This window comes from Haliaeetus albicilla, chromosome 10, assembly GCF_947461875.1.
Source record: "Haliaeetus albicilla chromosome 10, bHalAlb1.1, whole genome shotgun sequence".
NCBI lineage: Eukaryota > Metazoa > Chordata > Aves > Accipitriformes > Accipitridae > Haliaeetus > Haliaeetus albicilla.
In genome coordinates, this window is record NC_091492.1 from 2,625,943 (window position 1) to 2,643,821 (window position 17,879).

The following is a 17,879-nucleotide window of genomic DNA, read 5'->3' on the forward strand; positions in this document are numbered from 1 at the left end:
AAATGAAATTAAAAAGCTACTGGGGGTCTTGCTGTCTTCAGTTATCATTTACCCTGTCCACCCATAGCCTTCTGCCTGAAAAGGGAAAGGAAGAAAAAGGAAGAAAAACTGCAACAGGAGGGAATAAGACCATGTAAGGAAAAGAACTGAATTTAACTGGCACATGCTCTAATCCTTAGTTTATTTCTGGTTAAAAATATAGCAATCCAGTGCAGTGTAATAAGAAATCTGCTGAAAAGGTAGCAGAGAAACAGCTAAAACAGAAGCAAAGCAAAGCTGAGTCCACAAGTCAGGGCTGTACCCAACAACTCTGGATGTGAAATGTCGAGGAAGAATTTTTTTTCCCTCCTCCCCCCCTCTGCCCCCAAATATATCTGTATATGGGTTTCATCCCACCCTCGGGTTGCTGCCACACTTGCATCCCTTCTCCTGTTGAATGGAGCTGCAGTGGGTAGAACTGAGGGTGAAATTTGGTCCCTGGATGTACCAAATCCCAGACAAACCATTTGAACCGTACCTGGTGCTGGTGGATCACCGGCAAAGCCGATCTCCATGGTGGGGAAAGACGGCGTGGGGAGGGGAGGAAACAGTACAGTCATTTTTGAAAAGCGAGGGGATGTCGGCCACTTCCAAGCAATTGAGCTAAGACCACACTCTTGTGATTGGGACCATAACAGCTTAGAACAGGGATACGGCATCTTTAATGAGTATGCATATTATCAGTGGGGACAGGGGAGGGGAGAAAATCAAGGCAGGCATATTACAAAGATGGTATAAACGAACAAATTAAGTGACATAGAAAAAAAAAAAGAAAATAATACATCCTTAGAGGCTGCCATTGCCAATGATGTTTGGTTTTTTGTTTTTCTTTTTTTTTTCTTTTTTTTTTTTTTTTTTACAGGGACATGTTGGAAGCTGGAATATACATCCTGCATTACAAAGTGCAAAATACTACATGCTCAGAGCCCAAGCATGATGTCTGAAACAGTCCACAGCAAGATGTAAGAGACAAACCCACCACCCTCTCCCTCCTCTCTGGGACATGCTCCAGTACTCCTCCCCAGATGCCTTTGAAAAACAGTTTTATCTTATTTTGCTTTATTTTGTTTTATTGTTATCCTAAGTGGATCAGAGTTGAGCCCTCTCTGCCCGATCCCTCCCCACCAGTCTGCTCCCTGGCATCTCTGTCCATGCACATGTTTGGGATGGGATGCCCAAGTAACGCTGCTCGTCGTGTGTTGGCGAGCACGGCACAATGACCAGCAGCTATTCAATTCATGTTGCTGAAGGTGCCTGCAAGTTTTTGGGGGGAATACAGGTACACATTTTTACCCAGGAGAAATTGTCTGTGAATTAAAAGTAGCACTGGGTGGTTTTCCAGCCTTGCCATGGGTGGGGAGCAGCCTGGGGAGGAGGAGTGAAGGCAGGAGGGTGGTGGGGCTGCTGCTCACACCTTGTGTTCCCTATTTCCCCCCCTGCCCCAAGAAATTTAGCAAAACACCAATTGCTGCTTTGTTTTAAAAACGAATAACAAAATGGGGCCCGTTGCCCTTCTCCCATCTTTCACGTCTTAGACAGGGTTCATGCCTTCCCCGTGCTCCTTCTCCTCCTTCTTACAGCAACGTTTCTCCATTTGTGAAGGGAGAAGGAAGAAAAGCCTGATTTTGCTTTTCTCTCCCATTTACTTTATCATTAAAGCTGTTGTGGATTTTCCCTGGGAAACTCGGCCTGGAGCATCCCAGGACCCGTACATACTTCAGACAAACTCTCCCCATGGTCCCCTCATCTAGTCTCCATTTTGGGGTTCATTACTGTTGTTATGAATATATTTTTGGAGGGTGAGGGGAAGGGAAATGAGGTTTTATTTTGTTGGGATTCCTTCTCATCCTTTCCAGTGTTGGGGGGGCAGAGTGTTGATAGCATTTTGCCATGCCACACAGCATAGTGTTATACAAGCAAAGAATTTTGGCTAAAATCCAAAAAACATTACCCAGGAAAAAAGGCAAACTGTGAGTGAGACTCAATCGTTTGTTGTTCTTCTGTGAAAAGACTTGGAAATTGTCATAGGACAGTTCGAGTTATGATTTTTCCCTTTTTGTTGTTGTTGTTTGGGTTTTTTTTTCCCCCATTCATACATGTAACTGTTATTTTTGCAAACAAGACAGTCTTGAATTAGATGAAAAAGTTAATAAACAAAATGGCGACTCCAATATTTAGTAAGATCACCATGACTACCAGGATGGGAGCCGAGCCCTGGAAGAGAAAGAGAAGGAGAGGAGTTAGAACGCGCATTGAAAGTCTGTCTAAGTTTGCCTTGCAGCAGGGGTCAGGCACTGCGCTGGGTCTGGGATATTGCCGGGCAGGCAGGGCTGCAGACGAGCTGATTTACACCCTCCAGCAAACGATCCCAAAGCTCTTGGTAACCCTCACTGAATTTTTGCAGGCTGCTGCCGTAGTGAGGAAGGCGTGAATAAAGATCTTCCCCTTAGAGGTGAGCAAACAGCAGAAGCAGGGACTAAACCCAGATCTATTGCCTCCATCCCTGTGACAATAAACAGGTCACCCCTAGCTCTTTCGTCTAAGCACAATGTCCTCCTAAGGCAGCCCTCCGATTCTGCAAAAGCAGATACAAATGGCACGTAAGTCCCAATGCGAGCCCTGGACCCAATGTCTGCCAAGCAAAGACCTGGACGCACACCCGCCGGACCCACCGATTAAGACAGCAGTTGCACATGGACTCCCCCATGTCGTGTATATAGGAAATCTGGCCTTAAAAGAGTAACTAAAATTGGTTGCTTAGCCGGGGTGGTCAAAGAAAAGGGGGGAAAAAAAAAAAAAGAAAAAGATTGTATTGGATCATATAGTTGTTTGGGGATGGTTTGGAGGAGTCTTCAAAGGAGATTTCCCAATAAACATGATTGCTTGTACAGTTATCCCGATAACAGCAAAAGTCAGGCCAGCATACGGTGGTCTGTGTTAAGGCAACATTTTTGGAAAGCTCTAATAACCTTTCCTGAGGTTTATATGGACCAAATTAAGCTCTGGGGACTATGTGGAAACTACTGCAGCAACTCACTTCGCAGCTGGCCCGTGTCAGACACCCACCGTAGGCTGGATTGAAGCACTCCCCAGAAGCATCCACTACTTTCCACCGAGCATAAAGGCAGCCCGCACAACTCATGTTGGAGCTGATGAGGTTGGGGCTGTTGGACCCTATTAGCATCCCAGGAACGATGGGAAGAAGACCACTCAACGTCAGGACTGCAGACGAGCCTCCAACGCATCTTTCTGCAGAACACCGGTCAGAAAAACATCCACCCTGCCACCTCGTCCCTGCCATAAAACATTTGCTGTCCTAAAGTGTTAACGTGGCTGGCATCAGGGTGAGCAAGCGTGTGTGCAGGTAGGTGGTAGCTATTTCCCGGCGTAGCTGGTATCCTCGTCTATTCTTGCTGCAACGGAGCCGTGCCAGCTTTAATCGCCTGGAATGGTACAAATGCTTTTTCTCTACGCTCCTGTCCTCGTAACAAAGCTGTTGGGTTGGCATGGGGCAGGGGTGCGTGCCCTTTCTAAGCAAGTCCTTGTACTGCTCTGCTGAGCTGCTGGGAAGAAAAGTAAAAAAAAAAAAAAGAAAAAAAAGAAAAAAAAGAAAAAGCTCCTTGCTGGCCAGAGATTGTTTCTCTTCTGAGCAGGCTGATTCAGTTCGCATTTGGGAGTGGGTGGGAGCGAGGATGCTGGATCTTGCTGGAAAGGCATATTTGTAGCTTAGCAACAGGGTCAAAGGAAGCCAACCAAATGGAGGGATTGCGGAGAGCCTCTCCTGGCAGCCAGGTATCCACGCCTGACTGCTTCCAGCAAATCTCTCCGCCTGCACCACGCAAAGCCTTTCAAAGGCAGAAACCACCCCCCTGTTGCCACTCCTCCCCCCCCTCCCGGGCCCTGCCGCTGCCAAGGACTGCGTTGTGGTGTGTTATTTACATTTGGGGGGGTTTAGCTTCATTTCAGAAGATTATTGGGTTTTACGATTTTTGAGCTCGTGTTAATATAATAACAGATTGCGAGCGATTATCACTGTCATTGTTTCTGTTGGCAGGGCACCGCAGAGACACAAAATGCATTTGGTTCCCTCCACCTCGCAGCCAGGGGAGGACTGAACTGCTCGCTCTCGCACTTCCATTAGCCTTGGTCCACTCGCCGTTTGATTTCCCTTGCCAAAGAAGCGGCGACCATTTCTGCTCCTGCTCTGCTCAGACTACTAGATCGTTTCAACACCATGAAGGAAATAAAGTTGTATACCAGCGGACGTGAGCCCAAGATAATCTGGAGGATGCTTTCTCCTCCCTGACAAAAGGCACAGAGCAGGACTGGCTGCTTCTTAATTCCCTGGTGTTTTGAGCTTTACCCTCGCAAACACGGACACTTTGGGCTGGACCTGCTGGACGGACCGACATCGCAACACTTCGGTACTTGTGTTCAGAGGATGCTGAGGGGATGGTGTCCAAGGGAGGGAGCACACCCTTCATTTATACACCAGTACATCAAAGTCATGCCCTCACCTAGAAAAATGGGGGGAGTCAACAAACTAAGCAACGTGCACCTACCCACTTACATCGGCAGCAACTGGATTCCCGTGCACGAATGTTTTGCTCAGCTCCCTGGTTCAGTCTGCACCTATTTGCATCCTGCATCCCCTCTTCAATATTCAGGCAAGAGAAAATGCTTGCTTTGCCACCGCATATGCGGGGTCTTCCACATTTGCCAGCAAAAGCATCCCAGAAATAGGATGATCGGGGAGGGGAGGGGGTCTCTGCAAACTGAACAGCTCAAATCCGACTGTCTGACAACCTCCAAATTCTGCTTCCTTTTTACAGTTCCCTCTTCTTAACACCCTCTTCCCCGTGCTAACTCCAACAAGGGCTCTCCACGCAGCAGTCACAGGTACGGCTGCTCCCCCCCGGTGAGACGCCGGCGTATCTTGGCAGGGGCTGGAGTCCTGCCTGTGGCAGCTGGTGGATAAGCAGCTTTGCGACTCTGAAGCTTCTGTTTTAGCTCCAATTATGAATCCTGCTGCACTTCTAAATGCTTATGTCTGGCTTATTTCTAACTTGTAAGGTCTTTGTGCCTTAACCTCTGCTCAGAGGAAGCGCTTGCCCTTCTCCCCTTTGATGGCAAGGATGTCCTGGGATATGTGTCATCTCTTCCTAAGAAGCGACTCCTGCTCGGTGCCCAGGCAGAAGATGAATCACTGCTGGGTTTGTGCTTTGGAAGAGATGTTTTGCTGAGCCCAGCCTGGCAATAGGTCAGTGAACTCCCTTTTACTGCAGCTACAGCCAGCATTTTAGAACTAGCAGCTTTTCTTCACGCCACATGCTAGCCCTCCAACGTGAGCCACCCACTTCTAGAAAGAAGAGGCATAGCCCTTGATTTGCAACTTTGCATATTGCTTTAATACTTTGGTGGTGCTTTATCTCATCTTTGGCCTCCTTGAGACTTAGAGAAGCCCAAAGAAATCCCCGAGGCCAGCGGTGTCGCAGGCTCTGGGGTGCTACAAAGCCAGAGGTCGAGCTGATTTTCTGAGCCTGGGGTTTGTGTGTCAAAGACAGCAAGCAACCTGCAAAGCTTTTCTTTTTTATCTTTTTTTTTTAAAAAAAAAAAAAAAAGCTACAACACTCTCTTTAGCCCTGAAATAGTAGTGCTAAAGCAGGCCGTCAGGAACTGCAGAGATTTGTTTAAACTACCCTGCCTGTCATTCAGGAGACGGGGCTCCGCTGCGAAACGCTGTGCTGCCTCCCAGCACAGTGCCCGCAAGTCCAGAACCTGCTTTACTGGGAAGCAGATGCCAGTTGGCAGCGTCCTCTCACCCAATTTTAGCTGTCTAAATGTTAGACATCTAGTCTGTGCTAACCATCTAGGCTGTCTGTAGACCAAGTGACGTGAGATGAATTCCACCCAGAATGGTTACCAGCCTGGCTCCAGGAAAGGAAGAATTAAATCAAGCTCTGGTGCGCCTCAGCATCATCCAGCACACTGGGTGATGGCAAATTTCATCAGCAAAACAAGGCAGCTCTGGGGCTGGGATTTTTTATTTTTATTTTTTATAATAAGATCCCTGGACTCCTTCACAGGAGGAGGAAAACATCTGCCAAGGAAGGGCAATGTACACCAGTACCAGCTAGGCGAAAGGGTCCTTCTGTATCAACAGGGATAGTCTCCAAGGACTTTTAAGGTTTCCTCCAAAGTTTAGAGAGCTGGAACATAGACCCAAACCCACGGAAACACTAAAATGTGAATAAACTCTTGTTACGGCACAGGAGTAATAATAGTAATCGTAGCTGTAGAAGTAATGAGTGAAGGTTTCTTCCAGTCTGTGGTTTTTGGGCACCCACCAGCTCTGATGGTGGCTGCAGCCGAGCACCACCATTTCTGCCCCTCTGTCCTGTTTGGTTTTATCCTTTAACTGTTGTGTAGCAACTCAGGAGTCTTACTGGGAATACAAGGGACAGCTGGTTTACAAATACAATTGTAGCATAATTAATTTAAGCATTAACAATCAATTATTATCTGTTATCGCAAGGTACAAGCTCTGCCTCTCTGCCATGGAAACCATAGTGAAGGTTACCTAGGAATCCCTCTGGGATCTATTAAGTGTAATTACTAAGGACTTGGATCAGCAAAAAATATATATGCATTGTTTTCCAGTCTCAGCATTGCGGAAAGTGCTGAAAACTTAGCAGCTCCGTGACATTTGTGCTGACTTGTCACATAATTGCCAGGAACAGGCTGTTGTGAAACGGTTAAGGAGCATTTAGCAAAAGAAACATAAGGGATTCACTTTGCTTTCTCCAGCGTTATTACAGCATCTCCCGTGACTCGAGGAAGGGAGCCCAGGAGATGCTGAATGTGCCCATGTAAGAGGCACGGGCGCTTGATACCAGTGTGCAACTGAGTGGGGTGGTATGGAAAACCTGCTTCTGCAGAAAAAGGTGGCTAAAGTGAATGTGAGGATTTATCCCAAGATGGTGTCTCTTAATGAACTGTTTTGTCACCTCTGGTTCAGTCCTCTCGGTACAGGTGCCTGCGTAGCCGGGTTGAGCTGTATGTTTGGCACTGTATGTATGTTTTTAAGATTTTTGGTTCTTGTGCGGTCAAAAGCTGGCATTTCACCCCAACATTTCAAAGCTAGAAGATGTGGAGCTGGGCCCAAAACCCTAAAATGAATCCTGGATGACAGGAGCAAAGTCAGCGAGGTGCTGTCTTCAGGTACATCAAAGAGCCCCTGAGATTAAAAGGGTTTAAAAGGACCCTGTCAAGTTAAACATCACATTTCTCTCTGAATGTTATTTACCTCGTGTTGTTATGAGTAATGCCTGCGATGTCTATACATGAAAGAGATTACAGGAAGAACGGTTTCTGATTATTATTTGTTTTAAAAAGAGACATCCCCCAAACAGTTTGCTTTGCGCATGTGACGGCTCTTCCCGTGCACGCTGCAGCCCCTGCAGCGATGCTCAGACCTGGCTCATCTCTAGAGGTGTGACGGCAAGCGGGTGTCTGCAGGACTGATCCTCCTCCTTATTCCCATGTAATTATAGCTTGTACTTGTATGGACATGTGTACATGCCACAGCCATTTCGGATTGGGGTTTCAACCTGTTTGGTTGAAATGAGAGAAATAAGGAAAACGCAGACACGCCTGTGTTAGGAGAACTGGGGTAGGCTGCTGATGGGGAAAAAAAAAAAACAAAGGGAAAAACCTGAAGTGGGAAGACTGAGAGGACCACAGGGTTTAGTCCCAAGGATGCTAACCACAGCAAAGTCCCCAGGCCCCTTTGCCAGCAGACTGGTCCAAAGGCAGATAGACAGGAGCATCTCTGTGTACAGCATCGAGCCCCGACCAAGATGCAGGTGAAGCTTCAAAATTCGAACAGTGGGTGCCTGTTCGGGACAGAGGAAACCGCCAGCTGTTACTTTTATCTCATTTTACACTCTTTAGGGCTAAAGGTGCCTAACTTTTCTGAAGGAAATGCTCCACCTCGAGGTCAATCCCTTCAAGAATAACCCCACAGCTGCTGGAAAAGGGAGCATCCGTCACCCGCATCGGCAGGGAGGTACCATTTCTGGGGCGAGATGCCACCTTGCTCCATCAAAGCCTGGGCTGAGCCCCCCTGCCCGGGTACCCTCCCTCTCCGGCTGCACGGCACGCTCCGGCAGAGCCCTGCACTGATTTGCAGATTGGCTGCCTCCTCCTCACTTTCCCCAGCGACAACGAAACCTGCTCAGAATATCTTGATGGAAAATAACGCCCCTTGCACAGAAAGCGAGCGGGGAAGATGCTGCAGCTGCTGGAATCCCTCCCCGCCTCCCCGGCGGGTACCTGGAGGTGACAAGGGGGGTCTCTCCGAGATCCCCAACCCAGCAGATGCCTTGCAAACTCCATTTGCTGCAACCGTTTTCCCTGCTTTGTTTGCACTAAGAAGCAGTACCGTTAGCAAACAGCTGAGAGCACTGAGATTTTATCCGACAGCATGTGACAATGGAACAAAATGTCAGGGGTGGCTGGGGTGGGTTTTTTTTTGGCTGCTGCCCTACCGTCGGGCTTTCTCGATGAGATGAGACAGGGGGATTTTAAAGGGCCAAGTCTCGAGCCTACTCGCATCTCCAGGGTGCCTTTAGTGAGACTACAACATGTCCCTAGAAGTCTTCATCTAAATGTCCGTGATTGCTCCTGCTAAATGAGGACAGGCAGATGAATCAGGCTCCGTTCGTGCCTGAATACTGGCCCTTCTCGCAGGCATGCTGAGGACCTCTGTGACTAAAACACTTCTTTTCCCTTTTAGAAGCTGCAGATGTTCAGCACCTGCAGAAAAGGAGATATGTTCTTTTTTTTTTCCCTAACCCTAAAAATATGATGTGTTTTGTGCTGATGGATAAAAGGGTTGCTGGCATTTTAGAAAGCCTCTTTACCTTTCCAGTGTCTCAACACTTCCTTTTTTCCTTTCCCTTTTTAGATCTTCTCAAAGGCTCTAGGAACCTGTGAAGCATTCAGGCACAGGCTTGAGCTTTGCGTCTCGTGGGCCTTTAAGGCCAGAAAGGATGATGACGTTCATATAAGTCCCTTAATCCGACAACACCGACACCGGTCCTGGCGCGTTGGTTTCCGTTTTCATCTGGCCAAACGATGACAATTGATGTGAGTTTGTTCTGTGCGTGCAGGGGTCAGTGCACACAGAGACACAGAGAGATCAGGTGGCTTTAAATGTAATTTTAAAGCGTTTGTATGACTGTAGCGCCGGCTTGATGACCCTGAAACCCCAAAGTCCCCTGATAGCGAACACCAAGCAGCAGTGAATTTCATCAATGTTATTGAGCGGTGGCCTCAAGAAATGACCTTTATAAGAGCAACTTTCAATTACTAACGTGCAGCCCCAATGAAGGGCGGTTCTGGGAGCCTCTTTTTAAGGGACTGGTGAAAAATGAATGAGAAGAACAAAGTTCCTGTAGCTCATACAGCAACCTATACATCTGACTCCTCTGCAGAGGTCTGCATCCCCACCTGGGCACACATCGCAAGAGGTTGGGCACCAAGGGACCCCCCCCCCCAGCTGTTCCAGCCTGATTTCTAAGACAGAAATCAAGAGGTGTGGGGAAAGAAGTGATAATTTTAAGACTGCATTTTTGCAAGACCTGCATCCCCATCCCGTTCCCGCAAGCACTGCCAGAGGTGTGCTTGCTCTTGAAGCTGGAGCCGACACTCCAAGGCAGAGCCAACCCACCGGGCTCATTGATGGCGTGTATAGAGCTGATTTATGGCAGATTATTTCTAAAACAAGCTAACCTGTGAGGGTGACCGCAGTTCTGCGCAGGGATGCTCCAGGTAGGGCAAAAATAGCCCTCCTCAGCTAAGAGCATCCTTCCCGTTCATTGGCAGGCACCTTTGTGAAACAGCCCAGCTGTCTGGGAGATGAGAAATGCCCTTTTCAGTGAGCAGCTTCACAGATGGCAGTGCTGTGGATCACAGGGAAGCAGGCTGTCATGCAAGCTGAAACGGCGTGGGCACATACGCGTGCACGCACACGCGTGCGCACAGCCGGCCCTTCCCGGGAGCTGCGGTTCGCCTGCACGCTGGAGGCGAGCTGCTGGGAGTCGGAAGAGGAGGGGTATTTCAGGCTAGCATGAGAAACGGGGCTGTGAGGAAGTTGGGGAGCCTTCATTCCGCGCGAAAAGATCTGGAGCATGAGCGGGATGCTGTGGTGTTGTTTTTTTCTTTTGCAGGACTGAGCATGCGAGCGTCCTGTGTCACTGAGCGTGCACAGAGGGAGGTGGATGTGGGGAACCGTGGGCTAAATCCTTCCCCCTTAGCCTTCCCCTCCTCTTCCTCAGGGACTCGCTACGCTCACCGAAGTTTGAAATGCTTGGAGATCCTTGATGGGAGGTGCAGGCAAGGTCACGGCATTAGGCAGGAGGTTGGAACACAAATCACTGCACCTCCTGTTATTCTCCTACACCTCCTTCTCCCCCTCTCCGACCACCCCCCTCCCTGCCAGGCCACTGGAACAAAACCCTGCTAGCACAGTGCAATTCTTGCTAGAACAAATTGTTGCTGGCATTGTAGGTTATTTAAATCCACATATTATCTCTTCCTCTGTATTACATTAGCTTCCTCCCAAACCTTCGCCATCTGTTCCACCCTCGGTTATGAATGTGAGAAAACTGAACATGCTGCTTCACAGCTACAGCACTTAAAAAGTACGATGTGCATCCTAATGGCTTCTCTGTGCGCCTTTCCATGCACCTTCGTTAGTGCCTGGGATTCACTCAAAATAGCCATTAATGGTATGTTGCATTAGGGGCTGTTTACCTCCGGTGTTGCAGCTCAAGCCCTCCTCCCCGGGCGGGAGGTTTAGGTATGATGGCTCCAGCGAGCAGGCTGGGATTTGCCTGGGAGGTGGGAGCCTCGGCAGCGTGTCTGACTTGGGCTGGCTGGGGAAAGACAGCGGGACTGCCAGTGCCAGCGATGTCCCCGAGGAAGACCTGGCTCTCAGCGAGGAGAACTGGTGGTTTCATTCCTCCTTTGGGACCCGTGGCTCTCCCAGCTCCCTGCTGCCGCACGAGGTCACGTTATGGAAGGTCCTGGACCATCTGGGAGTTCCACAGACTTCAACAGGGTTGACGTCCGTGCAATTACTGCTGCTGCTTTTCCCCTCTGAAAGCCTGACAGGCTCCTAATGCTGCCTGTCATTTCTCTAGTGCTTCACAAGCATCTGTGCTAGCAGGTAAGGACAGCCCGGGCTGGCCTGGGCGACGGTCGTTTGCTCAGTGGAGTGTGCTCAGGGCTGCCTTCCTTGGAGCTCTTTTTTTTTTCTGGACTGGCAAGACGCATCCTACGGTGCAGTCCACTGGCAAACACACTGTGTTCAGCTCTTCTTTAATGCTGTGTGGGTGCTTTCAAGCCTGCGCCGAAGCTTGCAAGATGAATAGGAAGCCAGAAAGCTACAGGGCTGTATGTGTGTGTGTGGGGGGGGGTGATTTATCTACAGCCACAGCAGGGAAGCTGTGGCAGATCTGTAGGTTAGTTCTTCCCGCATCCCGGCTGCTCACGGGCTGCAGATGCCATCGCTCCCTCCTCTCTCCCACCCGTTCCTCTCGTCCCTTGGCTGCAGGTGCCGACCCCTTCGTTCTGCCGGAGGAGCGGGGATGCTGTAGGTACGGCGACGGTAATCATACGTTACAGAGCATGATGCCTCTAGCCCAAACTTTGCGCATGACTGACAAATGCCATTTCAGTTTCATGATCCCTGCCTCTCAAACAACCAAGCATCATCTTCTGTTACCTTGACAGGGAGATTTAGCTCCTTTCTTCTGCCAGAGCCTGCAATGTCACCACCTGGGAGTTACAGATTTTCTGTTTCACCTGCGTAGGTCTGGCCTGGCTGTGGGACACCCAGCAGCACGGGACCCCCCCAGCCCTGCCCTGTGTTTGGCACTGAGTCGCCACGGGGCAATTTGGAGCGGTGGTGGCTTCCCCACCGCTCCCACCAGACCCCCATCACCTCCCCTAGCAATGCCAAACCAACAGGGAGAACAAGTGAGGAAGCTGCTCTCAATGGTAAGTCTGGGAATCATCAAAAAACAGGGCTGGAAAGGACCCGAAAATCACACAGCTCAGCCTTCTCCCAGGGCAGGTTCAGCTCTGTCCAAGTTTGATCCGAGCTGCAGATGTCCAACCCGGTCTCAGACCACCTCCTCCCTCCCAGCCACCACGGCCTCTCCAGGCAATTTATTCCAGCCCTCAACTCACCAGTAATGGCTAATAGCTAACCACTGCCTCTAATGCTTGAATTTAAGCCCATTAATTGCATTCAACGAGAACAGGTTATTCCCTTCCACTTTGCAGCACCTGTTTTATGTGTTTGAAGATCGCTCTTTCCCCTCTTCTCTAGCCTGAACACCTCTGTCTCTTCCCAGCAGCCTGTTGTTAATGCCCAACGCATCCTTGTCTCTCCCAAAACGAGGAGCCCGCAACTGGATGTCTCACGAGCGGTTATCCTCCAAGTCCCACAAGCTATGGTCCTGCTTAGAAAGCGTGCTTGTGCTCCTCATAGTAATATTGACTGATGTTTGGCTGTAATCTGCTATATGACCCTGATCTGCTAAGCTCCTGGCTAGCCCACTACCCTTGCTGTACTTGCCTTTTGCTTTCCCTTCCCGGGTATTTCATCCTCTTGTCTGCATTTTGCTGAGACCCTTTTGCATTGCATCCCCCCACACTGAGGGGCTCGTACCCCCTCCTGGCTCAGCAGCATCCACAACCCAAAAAACCCCCTAAGCTGTATCGCACTGTGCAGATCAGTACAGGGAAACCTGAGCAGCGGCCAGCTCAGGAATGCAATCCCTTTGCTCCGTGACCATGGTTCCCTCCTCCACCTGGTTCAGATCTAGAGTACAACATGGTGACAAGGCCATTGCTTCAACAGACAGTGCCGTCACATAGCGGCAGGGTGACGGAGAGCCGCCGCGAGTTGACGCAATGCCCAGCTACCAGGATTTAAGCACTGATGTTGCAACGGGGTCCCACCACGCTCTCAGGCCAGCGTGACGTTCTGTTGCCATAACCGAACCACAAGGAAGTGTCACCAACACCTCGCCTACTCCTGTGGCTTTTCCACCAGGTGAACGCTCAAAATCCCAGCAATAATGTATTATTAATAATAATGTATTGTTATCGCTGGCCCCGGGGCTGGGTTGCAAAACAAACTCAAACTTGCTGTTCACATCCTCCCGTGAAAATCCTGCTATTCCCACCAAGGCAGTCTGCGGAGAAAACCCCACACCAACTTCCAGCACACGCTATTATGCAGGTTGGGAGAAGGGAGGAGGGGGGATTCAAGGCACAAACCCACGGTAATTCAGGACCACAACGGCTCTGCACCGGGTTCCTCGGCCAGATTTCAACCCACAATTTCGCCTACTTACCGTACTGGATTTGAGCGCATCCCCATTGTCCTCTTCGGATTCTAGTGCAACAGGTAAGGATTTCTGTGGCGGGGAGAAGGTTAAGTCCCACCTTAGTAGCCGAGGTTCAGCTTTGTCCCCGAATCTCAGGTTTTCCAGTTTCTGCACTGTGGGCTCGGCAGAGGAAGCTGGCCTGAAATTCTCTTTGTTCTGGGACTTAGACCTCAGTCTCTGAACCCCGAAGCCCCGCTCTTCCCCGCGGTGGTCGTCAGCCATGCTCCTGCAGGGTCCCCCTTTGCTATAGTGTCTTTTTTGGGTGTGAATCTCTTGCATATAAGAATCCATCCTCATGAGGGGCTTCATCTCCATCTCGTAATTGCTCATCTTCTCCTCGTCTAGCTCAAGCAGTTTGGAGCTCCCTGAGCTGTGGTTGTGGGACCTGTGGTGGGAAGTCCATGAAACCGTGGCTGGGGAATCTGTCCACCTCTCTCTCTGCTTGTGGTTGGAGGCCGAATGTTTGTGTCCTCCGCTCCGACCTCTGTAGTCTTCAGGGACGGAGGCTGACCCCAGCTGACCGCTGCGCAGCGTCCCGCTTCTCACGCCGCGAGTCCCACCGACCTTCTCTTCGCTCCAGCTGTTGGGTCGCAAGTAATCCCCGCCGCGTCCCTCCAGCAACATCTGGATCTCCCCACCCCTCTCTTCGTCCACCGAGACCTGCCTGGAGAAGTGAGCGCTCTTGTTCCTGCAGGAAGGACCCAGGGGCGGCGTGGAGGAGGGACTGGCAGGGAAGCTCTGCAGCGGGCTGTCATCGGGAGTCAGGTCGGATGGGGTGGTCCCTTTGCGGTACAGCTCCGGACTCTCTTGTTGGAGAGGTGTCCCGGTGGAGAGGACCTCAATGTCATCGCTCGAGTTCTGGCGCTTCGGTCTCTGGCATTCGAGCCCTTTTTGTGTGGTCGTTAAGAGAAAAGAGAGAGGGAGAGAAATGCAACAGGATTATTTCTATTCTGCGGGCGCCCACCAGGTTTTTCACGGCAAAGAATAGGGCTGAGAGTGTTGGACGGCAGGGGGACCGCGGGGCAAGAGCAGGACAGCAGCAGCGTAGCACAATAAACGGCTTCTGCTACTAGATCGAGAGAAAAGGCATCGCTGGTTTTACACCAGACCCGCTATCAACCCCAGCATCCGCAGAGCAGCGCGATGCAAGCGGCTGCAGCCCGGCACAAGAAACAGTTTGGCATCAGCTCCCCGCATTGTCAAGACAGAGGCGTTCTGCACTAAGGTTGTGTTTCTCCACTGCTGTTACCCCAAGGGCTACCAATCCTTTTAGAACCCCCCCCGGCACCACCGTGGCTCTCATTTCCAGCTGATTCAAACAGGCTCGAGGGCGGCTGCTCCTTTAGCACCCGCAGTTCTGGCCGCCCCTGCTGCCGGTGGGCACCCTGCTTGCTTGGGGACACGCATGGCAGGCTGCGTGTATGTACTACAAGTAAAAGGACTTGCAATAGTTGCAATGTGGGGAAGCCACTCATGATGCAGAGCTGCTCGGGCCCTGCCTGCGCTCTGCCTACGGCCCCGCGTTCCCTGGCAGGTCGCGGGGATGCAGCAGCAAGCAGCCCCGCTCGAAAGCAGCTTGCGTTGCTCCACGGCACCATTCGTGCTCTGTGCATGCAGTCAGTCTAACCCCACTAAGGGGGTTATGTCCCCGTCCATTGACCTTTTGGTGGGGCATCCATCTGGCCACCTTTTTCCATCAGCTCCAAACCCAGTTTGCAGGCACGAGAGGGGAAATCTGAGCTGCAGCCGGTGGTAGCCCACGGCTCACCCCGTGCCCTGCACTCGTGTACTGGGCGCTGCTGGGATCACCCCGTGCCCGGCTCACTGCCGACAGCCCTCACACCTCTCCCTGGATGGGAAACACATCGGCTTTGCAGCTGCGAGGTGCAGAAGGGGAATCTCATCTCAAGGTTTTCCCAGGGAGATGGTGTCATCTGCGCAGACGTGCAAGCCTCCCATTAAGAAAAAAACCCCACAAACCATACATCGAACAGCTTTCCTGCCCCGTACAGACAAGGAGGACATGGATGTTTCCCCACTCAGCCCCGCTTGCTGGATGAGGTGGAGAGCACATGTTTAGGCAGGAGCAAGGCTGCGCGCTCAGGGCTATGTGAGTACAATATACACCAGCATCCTAATTTCATCGTGCTGAATGCACTTCACTCCCTCTGAGCCCAGAGCACACCCCAGACACTGTCTTCTTGGGGACAGGGACTGCAAGAGCGGCTGAGTGTCTTCTGCTGGAGGTGACCTGCTGGCAAGAAACATGTCGCTTTGCCGGACATTTAGAAAAAACTGCAACTTACCAATCATTGATGAAACACCAAATTATTTCAAGGGGGTGCAAGCTAATAGTGGTTAATTCTCATTTTACCCTCTCAAGGCATAGTTGTTCCCAGCTAAAGCCATGCTAAATTACGTGAATAATTTGATAAATATATTAACTGCCTAATGCCCCTGAAACGCATCTAATTGCAATTGCTATGGCTAGACAAGAAATGAGTCTCAGAAAGGAAGAACTCAATTTCTTACCATGGTTTAAAAATAAATGCTCTGAAGCGCCTGCTCTAATCTCTCTACTTCTGCTGAGTAATTTTCTCTCTCGCATCTTCTTGGGGAGCTGCTGCCGCCAGGATGTGCCTTCGCCCGCAGCCGTCCCCGCGTCCCACCGCGCCGTGGTCCGGATACGTGCGGGGGATGCCGGGAGCGTGGGGATGGATGTCCCCATCGAAGCACTTGCAGGGGAGGTAAATAGTAACAAGGCTGCTTGGAAATTTCCTTCTTGATGGGAAATTGCCTTCTAATGACTGTCAATTTTTTTGTGTTATTTGCCACAGAAAATTCTGTTTGCATTTTGGGACAATACTCAGATCGTTCAGTCTTAGTTCATTCCCTGTGTCCCTGTTTGTCTGTGGGAGACTGAACCTCCTGGGATTTGTCTGGGGCCCCCGAGCAATCCTTGTACTGGTGGGAAACTGTTGTGAAGGAGAAAGGTGGAGTTCACCCCCTCCCTTTTCATGCAGAAAAACTGTCTCTGGGGAAATACACAGACGGATTTTGGGGCTGTTGTTCAGACGTTCCCGTTCCAGCCACCCTCCAATATCACAGATGGAAAACTGAGGCAGGGAGGGAATAAATGGCTTCATATCAAAAAGCTGTAAAGCCAGCTATTGAAGCGGGCTCACCCAAGACTTGGGGTGTCCCTGTTTGTCTCAGGCTTTGACCCAGCTTCCCCAGTTCAGGTCTCCAGGGCTCTTGCTGGAGTTGCAGGGACTTGAAAGCTTCTCACCAGCTCCAATGACCCCAAAGCCAATCTTCAATGACACAACCAGCCACAGCCTCGCTACACCCGCTGCTCCTGCCCCTTACCACCAGCCCCAATCTGCCCCGGTCCCCACGACAGAGGCAAGAAAGCCCAGTGATGCTCCAGCATCCTCACCCTGGAGACCCATACCAGGGACCACGTTATTAAGCACCTTCTCATCCTAAATCTTCCCCACCCAGACCTGCAATGAGCTGAGCTAATTCTCCCTCTCCGTGGGTTAATTCCCAGAGTTTTGCAGCCCCTGGCTGGGGCTCACAGACAAGCAGGGACCGGTGATGCTGGGGCACGGCTGCTTCTCCAGCCCCGGAGCCCTGGGGGGGCACAGGCGTTTCCTTGCGGAGGAACTCGACAGATGCACGGTGCCGTCTTGCCGGCTTTCAACACCCGAGGATGTGCAACAATTATTCTGAGCTAAAATTAGTTGCGGAGCATGTGATGTTCCTGGAAGAACGGTTGTGAGAGCGTGAAGGAGGATGTGGAGCACCAAATCTGGATTTCCAGCAGGATTGAGGCAGCCGTGCCCAGCCGCGGCATCTTCAAAGCCAAGCACGTGCCCCTCGGGTGCTGCCGTGCCCCTCGGGTGCTGCCATGCTCCTGAGGACCCACGTACAGGATTCGGGAGCGATGCCGAGCTTCTGCCTCTGCCACCGACATGCTACCGTCACCTTGGGGGAGTCACTTCACCAGCACCGTGTGCTGACCCTGCAGCGAGCGTGATGGGGATGTGGAAGATCCCCCCCAACAGACAGAGATGGAAAACCACAGCGGAGAGGGTGATGCACGCTACTGAGCAGGGATACTTGTTGGTTTTTCCAGGTGAAGGCTTTGCGGCACTGCTGCGGTGTGTCTGGGGTTGCTGGAGCGGGAGCTGGTGCCTGCCAGTCTGGAGACTGTGTCTGCTCAAATAGGTGCTGTGCTGCGGGGATGATCTGGGCCAGGATGCCCGTGGGGCTGATGTGGAGGTGGGCATGAAACCCCCTGTGCTACTGTGAAGGTGGGTGGCACACAGCACCCACCATGCTGGGCAAAGTGGGCACGTCCAGCACGCA

General features: G+C 51.0%; 1 protein-coding gene across 2 annotated transcripts in view; it reads right to left on the reverse strand.

The window, feature by feature from the left end:
- Positions 1-162: 162 nt before the first annotated feature.
- Positions 163-17,879, reverse strand: part of JPH3 (junctophilin 3) — a 59,041-nt gene continuing 41,324 nt past the window's right edge. For both annotated transcript variants that reach the window (XM_069793313.1, XM_069793314.1), the window contains 2 exons: positions 13,473-14,392; positions 163-2,253 (listed from right to left, as the gene is read on the reverse strand). In XM_069793313.1, the coding sequence (XP_069649414.1) occupies positions 2,173-2,253; positions 13,473-14,392 (1,001 nt within the window). In that variant the 3' untranslated portion in view covers positions 163-2,172. The remainder of the gene's footprint in view (positions 2,254-13,472; positions 14,393-17,879) is intronic.